This window comes from Ptiloglossa arizonensis, chromosome 9, assembly GCF_051014685.1.
Source record: "Ptiloglossa arizonensis isolate GNS036 chromosome 9, iyPtiAriz1_principal, whole genome shotgun sequence".
Classification (NCBI taxonomy): domain Eukaryota; kingdom Metazoa; phylum Arthropoda; class Insecta; order Hymenoptera; family Colletidae; genus Ptiloglossa; species Ptiloglossa arizonensis.
In genome coordinates this window covers 6,471,126-6,482,963 of record NC_135056.1, presented here as the reverse complement: position 1 = coordinate 6,482,963, position 11,838 = coordinate 6,471,126, and the positions used below count along the sequence as shown (strand labels likewise).

General features: G+C 27.9%; 2 protein-coding genes across 2 annotated transcripts; one reads left to right on the top strand and one right to left on the bottom strand.

Annotated features, from left to right (window-relative positions):
• Positions 1-222: 222 nt before the first annotated feature.
• Positions 223-1,580, bottom strand: LOC143151643 (uncharacterized). The gene is made up of 3 exons (XM_076320991.1): positions 1,366-1,580; positions 426-716; positions 223-235 (listed from the first exon to the last, which is right to left on the bottom strand). The coding sequence occupies exons 1-3, from the start codon at positions 1,578-1,580 to the stop codon at positions 223-225; spliced, it is 519 nt and encodes a 172-aa protein (XP_076177106.1).
• Positions 1,581-4,128: 2,548 nt separating this feature from the next.
• On the top strand, positions 4,129-9,925 carry LOC143151642 (uncharacterized). The gene is made up of 13 exons (XM_076320990.1): positions 4,129-4,179; positions 4,507-4,682; positions 5,646-5,846; positions 5,955-6,058; positions 6,128-6,214; positions 6,853-7,000; positions 7,128-7,330; positions 8,101-8,364; positions 8,556-8,765; positions 9,271-9,390; positions 9,510-9,549; positions 9,669-9,766; positions 9,837-9,925. The coding sequence occupies exons 1-13, from the start codon at positions 4,129-4,131 to the stop codon at positions 9,923-9,925; spliced, it is 1,791 nt and encodes a 596-aa protein (XP_076177105.1).
• Positions 9,926-11,838: the final 1,913 nt, after the last annotated feature.

The window sequence follows — 11,838 nt, the reverse complement described above, 5'->3', positions numbered from 1 at the left end:
AATTTGATAATATCTATATCGTGCAACGAAAGAATTTGTTTTCTGATCTTTATCAGATTTGTTAACAATTTAAGTGAAAAAGAAATTTTTTAATTATTTTAAATACAAAACATAATTCTCAATTCCTACCCATACAGTTTTATCAACGTTATAAGAATAATGATTTAAGGCAGATTTTATGCAAGAATTAATACTGCTATTTCCTTTAATTCTTATTCACTTTTATTCCTTACTACTTGAAATATACAAAATTTAGAAGTATTTTTATAAAATGACAGTAATTACTCTACTAAGTTAAAGAAAATTTTTTTTTCATAATTTTGATTTATAATGACTCCAGTTATATAGTAAGATAATATGGATAATATTTGCAATTCATTTTTCTTCGGATACAGGAGAATCAAAAACCTTTGAAGGTAGATTACCTCAAATTATATCTTCTCGATTTTAAGTTTGCTATTTGTTTATGAAGTTCCATGTTGTCATCCAGAAAAGTATGTACACCGTCCCGCTTTTCTAACTGTTCGAGACTGTAACCGATGGTTCGTCGATTTAAAAGCCACGGTTCTGGTGGTGATGGTAGCGGTAGAGGTCTTCGTTTCAGAGGATAGGGTAATCTATAGTGAACTTCCATTGTCGTCCTATAATCCATAGATCGGGCCTCTTCAGGATCGTACAACACATCTATTAAGGTCGGTACTGTTTTTTCCTCTACCCTATAAAAGATGATTCCATAAAATTTTCCTTGAGAAAACCACTTTGAATTGATTCATAACTTATCCCTTGACGGACTTGGCCAAAAACGTTTACAGAAATCACATTTTCAAACACCCATTGGATTTCTATATCGAGTTATTTACATTTAACATTTAAATATCATAGCTTCAAAATTGACACTGCAGTAATCAATACATTAGTATCATACAAATATGGTGGACAATATAATTAGATCACTTTAATTATTTTCAATATTAGTGAACCAATACAAATTTTTTTTAATACTTTAGTACAAAGGCATCTACAAGCTGAAGATAGTACATTACTTGTAAGTCAATTTTTTTAGAAATTTTCGAAAGTAACTTTTTTTAAATAGGATGCACAATTTTTTACAGCAGAATTTGATAGAGTTTTAAACTCTGAGAACAAAAGAATTGAATTATATTTATTGTAAAACTAATTGTTTCCGAGTTATTTAACTATTAAAACTAACCACAAATGTACTTTAATTGTACATTATTAAATATATTAGAAGGAAATAAATCTAAAAAGTTACTTATTCAAATGTACAGTCATTCAACAGCATGTATACACGTTTTCCAGAGATACTGTACGTATTTACATGTAAGTTAAAATATTTATACGTACGCTTCCGATGCGAGGGATTTAATATTGAGCAAAGCACGTTGCGGATAAATTGGTTCGTATAGATGCTTCAGTTCTATTTGGGATAGCATAGCTTGCGTTTCTGTAATTCCTGTGCCTTCATCTTTTGGACCCAGCCTTTGATACGACGAGAGATGGAGGTTCCCATCAGGTGGAAATATATTCTTATTATCTCTGGGTTCTGCTAATGTGAGCATTTGCCTTCAAAAGCAATTAAATAAATATTAAAATTAATGCAATCACTTAAATAGTTTCATAACAACGGAATGTCAATTCATTATTCTAAACAAAAGTTGCTTTTATAAAAGTGTATTTTAAGTTTATATACAATACCTGAATAAAGATATTTAAACCTTACTTGATTTTAAATATGGAATGAAGTTTGGTATTGCTAAACACATTGATATAATTAATACATGTTTACTTTTCTATTTTCTTCTCTTTCTTTTAACACATATTACAGCATTAAATACGTATTCTTTTTTCTATTTTTGAAAAACAATCTCTTACTACAATATAAAATCGTTAAAATATGCAATGCTTTATGTTGCATGCATAATGCAAAAATTACAAATTGCATTTACTCTCGAGCAGAACCGTGCATTCTCTAAAAAACAGGCTCAGAACAACTGATTTACGTAGGTTGCTACGCATAACAGGGTGTGCTTCACCCTCTTTCGATTTAATATTACACGAAAAATTTTTCGCTAAGTTGAAGTATGTGACGCAACTGTATACGTACTGTGTTTTAGAAATCGATTGATGGTAATAATTACACAAACTATTGTAATCTTTTTGTATAATTATTATAAATATATTACTGTTTAGAAAATATAGGTACAGATATTATTAAAAGGTACATTAAAAAATATAAATATCTGGTAATTAATACGCAATATTATTTTATTAATGAAACGAAGAAAAATATAAGTAAATAAAACAAAATATATGTATGCTTAAAATATTTACACAGTTATTCCCAGACATAATTAATGCATAAAATAAAATAGTGTCTAAAGTAAACTAAATTCAGTGCAATGTAAAAAATAAGGTATGAAAATTATTATTGAATATATATGTGTATGTATACTTACCATCCATGAATTTTCACTTTGTCGCTATGTTTAGCAGGAACATGAAAAACGATTGGCTCCAGATCTTTAGCTTTATCTTCGCAAGTTGGAAAGATAGTCTATGACGTAAAGAATAACGTGTGGTATTCTTGAATAGTATATGTATAAATAGCAGTCTCAATTTAATTATGTTTTTATTACACATACATATTAGTTTAAATAATACAAATTGACAAGAAACAATATTCCTTTATTTTTCATATTTGTAATTAATTTTTTAATATTAATTTTATGCATATACATTCTTAAATAGAAATCGAAAAAGAGAAAAAAATATAAAGTTTTAATTCAAAAAAAGAGACTACATGTCTATCAGTGAAAATTACTTGATACAAACATTTATTTTATTTTGTCATATTTATACCAATTTTGTGATCAATACAAATTTGTTAACGATTCACAATATGATAATAATTAATCTTACACTTATCGGTGGTTTCTGTTTCGTTAACATTTTGCCGTTTTTTCAGTTTTAATCCAAAAATATTCGACGAGATTTCATATGATTCACCATTAATCGCTTGAAGTAAGATGATCCAAAGATGAAAAGATTTTGAAAGTATTTGATATTTGAAGTAACAAATATTATCGATAGTATGACGTAAAACGTTTCTTTCAAAAATATTCTGTTTACACTGACTCTGATTACTTCAGGTCGCTAAAAGTATTTCTTTGAGGTTTATTAGAAACAGATAAAAAGATAAAAATGATGAATGCTTCGTTAAGATAAGTTATATTGCAAAAATATAAGAAAATGGTAATTTCAATGGAATCGTATGACAAGGAAGAAGAGAAAATGGAATATAGTGATGACATATCGGATAAATTTGGTGGTACTGAGGATGAATTACCTTTTCAAGATATTCTCGCAGACAAACGTCGTAAATATAATGCCAAGGAGGAATTCATTTATCTACTTTACAACGACGTGTTGAAATATTTTGTAAAAAAGTAATTAGAAATCTTTTACTATTCGACTTAAAGTTTGATAGATTTAAATTACTTTTTTAGTACCATAGAATAAATGTACAAACTAATAGAACTAATATTAAACACACACTATATAATTTTCTCATTGATTTAATAATTATGAAGATAAATAATTATGCAACATTATGTATAAACAAATAATATTAGTGTTTTTCTTTCAAGAAGACCAATATTTTTATTTTATATTTCAAATGTAACAATGTACAAATTGATAAATTAATAATAAGTCAATAGTTAACAATAAATTACTATTATATTTATTTACTAATAATTTAGTGTATGGTAATATGTATGTTAAATGAAATTAAAATATTTATATGTATCTTAAATAATTACAATTTTTTTTGAATCTAGCTGGGAGGGAAGATTTTTAAGAAAAAGACCTCGAAAGAAACTCGAGTCTGATTCTGATAAAGATTCTGAAGAAGATAAAGACAGTGAGAGGATAGAAAATGATAAAAGTATGAATAACTTTGCAAAACAAGAAAATAATCCCAACAAATATATAAGCGATGAATCTAAATCAGGTTTTAATTTGCCATGGAAATTAATATTGCCGGACGAGTTTGCAAATATAACGTTTATTAGTAACAACACGTACAGTGGTTGCATTAGTAGGAAAATGATGGAAGGCAAAGGCGTGTATAAATGGTCTAATGGTGCTCAATACAAGGTAATTACTTTTAATTCAATCAAACTTTATATAAGGGAGTAATGAAATAAAATCGAGTAGCTCTAGAGATTTAAAAGGATAATTTAAATAAAGCATATATACATACTTCGTGTTCCTATGAGGAATCTTCTAATCATTTTCATCCTTATCGATATCTGATTTTATCCTTCATTATTATATAAGACTACTTTTTCTAAATTTCACTAGTACGACCAAAAACGAATGATTTCCACCGTCAAAATAAAAAGAAACGATGGTTTTCACTGTTACCTCATGTTTTCCTATGCATAGTTGTAACAACAAATAATAGTTGAACAGTTTTTTTAGGGAGACTTTGAGCAGAATCGTATGCATGGAAGAGGTTTATTAGAGTGGAATAATGATTATTGGTACGAAGGCGATTTCGCGAATGGTTATCGTCATGGTAAGGGGCTCCTAGTGAATGGAGAAACTCGTTTCATGTACACTGGTCAGTGGTCTAGGGGTCATAGACATGGGAAAGGGTAAGTATCAACATTTGCTGTTGTAAAAATTTCGGATTTCCATTTCTCCAATACTTTGAGATTGTTATACTCCGATCTGTAATGAATTGCATTTGCAATTTAGATTTATAGTACTTTGAGTTTTGTCAACAGCAAGATAATGTAACGAATATTAATTTTCTCTTTTGCACTACTGTAAGGAATGATATACAAAATAACTTTAGTTAGAATGATCTTATACATCAGGCACCACTTATATGAAGTAATTTTTCTTTAGCTTCACCACTGATGCGACGAATATCATTGTATCATCAAAGGATTGGTGAGGCTTTCTCGATGAAAATAAGTCCAAACACGACTTTCTCCGAATTATTTTAAAATTTCCAAAAAACCGGAATCTACAATTCTGGAAAATTCTAAATAATGATAGAATAATGATTAAAGGATTGTGTTTATTTAATAATTTTAATTTATAAAAGGAAATCAACATATATCTATCACATCTATTAGAAGAAACAGATTTTCCGTTGCGCAATATTTTAATGTTCAGAATTTAAAAATCATTCGAGTAACGTATAATTAAAAGTAATCCAAGTAACGTAATGTTTAAATTTATTTTGACCAAGTAAACCTCATCAATCTATTAAAAATACTCTCGCGAAGATATACCAAAAGAAATACAAATTTTAATTTTCATTAGTATTATTCACTCTTCTCTCTGAGATGCTTCTACGATGCTTCGCTTCAATTTAAGATAAAAAATAATCGATTCGTGGAACAGAAACTCTACCCACCCCGGTAATATGAAACCGAGTGAATCCAATTCAATTTCATATAAACCAGAACCGGTGTAATTCTAATCAAAGGATTAATTTCTATGACACTGGGTGAAGTTTAACAATAAATCTGACTACCTAACAACAATAAATCTGTAATTTAGGCAATTCTTGTTTATAATTACGAATTTGATATTTGTTGCAAAAGTTACTGTCGTTTCGGTAATAACGGTTCATACGACGGTGATTGGGTATTGGAGAAAATGTGGGGGATTGGTTTACGAATTTACCCAAGTGGAACTCGTTACGTGGGTCAATGGAAAAATGGACTTCGCCATGGTATCGGAACCGTGGTTTGGACTAATGGGAATGTTTACCGTGGAGAATGGAAATGTGGTGCAATGAATGGGTTTGTTTGTTTTAAATTTTGTAATAACGTACCGAAATAAATATAACGTAAAAGAAAGTAATAAATGTTTACTTTGTTATTTGTGACACATTAACAAAATGTTTACAGTTACGGATCGTACGTATGGGAAGGATTCTTTAATAAAACATTCACGTGGCCACAAGAGGCTTCTTACGTAGGTTACTGGCGTAATGGAATGCGCCATGGCAAAGGTGAATTACTATTTTTGTTTTACAACGCGACAGTTTGCAAGTAAAATGTTAACAAAATTCTTGTTACAGGACAATTAAAGTTAAATTCAGTAGGTGGAGCTGAATATTCCGGAAACTGGAAGGACGATAAGAAACATGGTCACGGAATTATTATTGGTAAAGTAAATATTAGTGTATATTATTTAATAACATAATAAACGTTCAGAATGCTAAAACAATGATGTAATCACGCAACAAGGAGAATATTCTCTGTCAGAGAAATGAGTTGGTCATATTTAAATTGTTATCTAAAAAATTGGTATGACTTTCTATTGCCAAAAACATCTATAAACAATTGGTTACTATATTAGAGAAAGAATTCTATTAACACGTTTTTAAATACAAATGTATTATATATGTATATCAATTGTCATCACAGTACTTAAGTAGTTTCATAAATTACTGATAAAATTGTTTTGTAAATTACACTAATCGAAAAGTATTTTATTATTAGAATTAGAAGTATCTAAAAAAAAATGTTTTGCTCTAATAAATAAATGTAATCTTTATTAAATGAAAATAAATAAAAATTTGAGAATGATTATAGCATTTTAGTTAATATTTATTATTTTTCGTATTTATTGTTAGTAATTGTATAGGATTGTAGAAATTTAGAAAAATAAAATGTTTATTCATTAATAAACTTTTCTGACCTATATATATATATATATATATATATATTTTTTGTGCATACTGCATTTTAAAATACTGCATTTATAATAACTGTAAGGATACAACATTCGTAACATTTTTAGGGAATAATGGAGAGAAGTTTGAAGCTGATCCTTTATTTTTAAACGATATTTTGGTTTCATCTGTCAACAGAAGTGATAGTTTAGAAGATCGATCAAAACTCGAAGACACGTGTGAATATGTTCCTACAGTAAAAGAAGCTCAATCATTGTAAGACTAATTACTTTTATTTGATGACAATTTATCGTGGAATTAAAGAATTACAACTTTTGTTTAAAAGAATATACATATTTAAAAAACAAAAAATGTATTTGAAATTATTTTTCACATTTTGTAGATTTCTTGAAAAACCAAGTCAATTAAAGGAAACTTCGATAACTCCTATTTTAAAACCGGAACAGTTCCCATCTTTGTCTTATTATCTAGCTCGTTTACTGGATCCAATACGTCTAGAACCACATGTTGCACTTTCAAATTTATATGGAAAATGTTACATGTGTGAAAACCAATCTTGTTCCTGTTTGGAACCACATTCAAGCGGTTAGTTGTTTATATTTCTTATTTCTTACAAAAATTTATTTTTAATTTGTTTTGAATTAGAATGTACCAAAAATAAATAATCCAAAGATTGTTTTCAAATTCTATTTAGTTATATAATCAGGTTATTTCATGTTTTTGCGTATTTTGTAAATTGTATTTGATGAAAATATGTATACACACAAAAACTATTAATCATTCCTGTATAATTTTCTCCTACTACTCAATTATGATATACCTACTCGTAAATCGCGAACGATTTTGATTTTAAAAAAGTTGTTTCTATTACGAAATTAAAGTTACCATAAATTTTATTGATATACATAAAACAGTCTGCATAGTATATCTCCTTTATCAAATTCGAAGAACAAAATATGGTAAAACTATGTTTATGTTCGCTCACATTGGACTAAAAGTTCATATATTTAAATATGTAAACACTTATAAAAGGACCTATTCCAATTAATTGCTGTAGTATATAAAGAGTCTCTACATTCCTACATTTATTATATACAAATTAATTTATTACTATAGCAGAACCTCGATAGTTACAGAAAATCAGGGCTATTGTTACAAATATTGAAATTTATGCAAATATCAACATAACCGATCCAATAAGAAACAATTCCCAATCAAATACCTACATAGGTGATCATTTCTTCCACTTATTAACATAATGTAACGAACGAAAATTCCGTGCAAATATCGAGCTGTTCTATTGTATCTTAACATTCTCGATTAAAATTTTTAATTAAATTTTTATTACATCGTAGATAACAAAGAAAAAGTTGTTACGGAAACGACAAATACTTTTAAATCTAAGTGGGAGGATGAAAAACGTTGGACATATAACTGTTTAACATTGCACATCTCTCGTCTGCGACAAATTTATAATGATTATGCAAAATTGTTCGCAACATCAACGCCAAAATGCAATCTTAGAATGAGCAGATTGTGTTTATGGCAATTATGGCGAGATTGTAGTATTAACAAAAAAGGATTAAGTTTGATTAAAATCGATATTTATATAGGTAAACGTAAATTATTATTAATTAGATGATTAATAATTTTAGCTATTTTATAATATCGTATACTACTTACGCTATACTAATTATTCTTTGGTTTATCCTTACTTAACATGACAATACAAAATTACAATAATATGTAAAGCTTCGAATAAAAAATGATCTTTAAATATTATTTATGATGGACGTGCCTATAATTTCAGCAAAAAATAAGTCTACCTTCATGAAAGACCCTCATCATCCCTTTGAAAAAATTGAAATTTGGCAATTTTTACACGCGTTATTAGAAGTTTCTTGGCACATATATACGAAATACGATAACTTTGAATCCCAGGAAGTGAATGGAAAACTCGCTAGCGGTTTAGATAAACTTTTGAAAAATCATATATATCCCCACTCTGGAAATCACATCGGTATGTAATTAATTTAAAACTATACGTACTTTCTAAAATTCTTAAATCCCATATCAGAGATAATAGTCAATAAAAAGTTACAAATAATAATTTTATATTTTACCAAGAATTTCTCTCTCTCTCTCTCTCTCTCTCTCTCTCTCTCTCTCTCTCTCTCTCTCTCTCTCTCTAGAAGTAATTAACTACGTAAGTGGAGATCCTACTGTACTTCTGACCTATTTAAAAAGAGGTGACCTTGAAGAATGAATTTTGTTTATCATAATATTTACTCTTTCGAAATAAACAATATTGTCCTAAGACACTCTTTAGTATCATTAAAAATTGCGAAAATATTTACGAGATAACATAAAATTTAACCTTGAAAGAATACCATTTTTCCAGGGGCACGAAAAAATATCCTTACGTTTATTCATTTTTCTTCTATTGATTAAGTTACACTTAAATTCATGTTTTGTGGCGTTGAATCTTTTAATTGCAGACTATTGATGAAACTTTTGGGTGACAGGTAGTGTATGCCGTGAATACCAGAATTTATTGCCTATGCATTGTGTATTCGAATTGTATACGAACATTGGATTTCCATGTACTGCAAAAGATCTTCTTCGAGCTACGTGTGCCCTAAAAGGTGAACTAATTGTTTAATTAATTTGTAGTAATACACATCTGCAACTTGCATTATTGCAAAATATGTTAAAACTAAAACCAGATCAAATAGATTATACATTTCTACAAATATTATTTTAGCGTTTTTAAACCAGATTTCGCCAACAAAAGAACACCTTTTGTATTAGAATTTCTAATGATTTAAAAGTTTGTAAAAATAATTTGTATACTTAAATGATGAAATTTTAAGAAATTTAAAAACATTTCATCAATGTTTCATATATTATTAATTTCATTCAGAGAACATTATTATACACTAAAAACATTATATATGATACTTCCTGAAATTTTTTATGTACAAAACTATGTGATAACAGTCATTAATGTTGTGAATGTTGGTTTTTCTTTTAAACAAGATTTTTAGATATTGGAAAAACTTTACACTACTATTTTACAAATTTTGTTCAGAAATTGATTATCTACTTCATAATATTGAATATATACTGGAGGTTATTTCTTTAAGACCGTTAACCACTTACAGAAATGAATGCGATTAATATTTTATTTAATATATTTTTTATTTTTAAAATCGAGTATAATGTATACTAAAGCGTGTTTTAACGTTATAAGAACAATATTTTACTTTTAACTTATAAATCATATATTTTATTTACTTTTTAATTTCATATCATTTTAACTGTGTTATGATCAAATGCACTGTACAAGAATTCAAACACTAATAGTCAGATCTGTAGGGCAACACCAAGTAACAACGTATTTCAGTATCAAGAAGAAACGTAAACAAATAACATAAAAGACTTTAATCGAATGTTAACTGTTCTAAGAAATTTATTTTCCAAGGAAACTAAAAACTATGCTAACATATAGTCAATTTCGTGAGTCACTCTATATACATAGATATAAGAAAAATTCAAATGAGACATACAACTTTAAAGTAGTTTATTATTGGTGAACAATTATGTTTGTACATTTTAAGGTATGCACGCAGAGTCTGCTTAAAATCTAGTTTCTATAGTAATTGTATTTTTACATTAAAATGTATAACTATTTTAATGATGTAGATACACCACATCCACAACCTTCCTCAACGACTGATGCAACTGCTAAACATTTTTCGGATGGAATTAATGCTGTGACGATAGGTGAGAAAGTCAGTTACCTACTAAAAGTCGATGACATTTTTTCGACCTTGCATGGTGTAATCGAAATACCAAGAAAGTGTGAAAGCAATCTACGTACGTGTAACATTTTTTATAGATTATGATACGAGGTGGGTGTAATTCGCAATGTAACTAAAAATTAAATGATTACTGATAAAACAAAAGTCCAAAATATAAAATAGAATTTGTTCGTACGAGATTTCGTTTCGAGAAAATTAAATTGCAAATTTTGCAACTTAGATCGGAACAATTTATTGCTATTATTTCTATTTATAAACGTAAATATTGAAAATGATAATAATTTATTTTTTATCTGTTCCCATGTCTTTCTTATGTGTCGTTCACATATCAGTTCATTATTTGCACATATGCAGAAGATAATCTTTGCGATTAAAAAAAGTAAATGCAATAACGATTTAAAAATATGTAAAAATCAGTTCGTCTTCCTTGATTTGTCGAAAATGAGGATAACATTTTTAACAATACCTAGAATAGTAAAGTAACAAATTAGTAAGTTCTTAAATAAATTATAAGGACTGTTGATGTCACCGTTAATTTTTACAATCATAACATATACTAAGTTGTTCAATAAATTTCGTCATTCGATAAAACTTATTGAACAGTATAGTACTAGGTTGCTCGATAAGTTTTGTCGTTCGATAAAACTAAATAGAACAGCCTATTGTAAAGTTTTATAGAGAAGTTCATTCGTTGGAACATAGTAGATCAGAGAGTCATCTTATGAATTTTCAAGATTGATTTTCTCGAAAACAAAGTTCGTACGAAAATGTTTAATTCCGTGCTTTCGACTTATTTTTTCGAAAGGAATCGTCTCTTTTTTTTCACCATACGAATTACATCCTACGTTTTTGTTAATTGTTTTAATCCTTGTCGTAACAAAACAACGCAAAGTACAATTCACGGATTGTTAGTTTTTAGACAATTGGGAACAAAGAAGATGGTAGAAATCATAGCATTAATATGCCCTGAAATTAAAGATTCAGATAGCGGTATAATTATTAATATGGATTACAAGGTATGTATAAACTTATAATAATATGTTTAAAATGTTTAGTTAAAATGAAATTAAATATCTTCAAATTCCAGCAGCTGAATAGTTCTTAAAATAATAGTTGTTTATTTGATTGTACGTGCTTCGATTTTTTGAAATTTCAATATCGCAACACTTGCAATATATAACTATGAACTTTGTTTCAGTATTCAATTTTTAATTTCATTTATACTCCCTACAATAACGTTATTTGAACTTATACTTATAAAGTGTACCA

Bases quoted from the DNA above. Each gene is read 5' to 3' on its own strand.
- LOC143151643 (XM_076320991.1), bottom strand. From the start codon at position 1,580: ATGCTCACATTAGCAGAACCCAGAGATAATAAGAATATATTTCCACCT. The intron at 717-1,365 runs GTACGTATAAAT...CATCTTTTATAG, and splicing joins AAATCCCTCGCATCGGAAGC to GGTAGAGGAAAAAACAGTAC.
- LOC143151642 (XM_076320990.1), top strand. From the start codon at position 4,129: ATGATGGAAGGCAAAGGCGTGTATAAATGGTCTAATGGTGCTCAATAC. The intron at 6,059-6,127 runs GTGAATTACTAT...TTCTTGTTACAG, and splicing joins TGGAATGCGCCATGGCAAAG to GACAATTAAAGTTAAATTCA. The intron at 8,766-9,270 runs GTATGTAATTAA...TTTGGGTGACAG, and splicing joins CCACTCTGGAAATCACATCG to GTAGTGTATGCCGTGAATAC.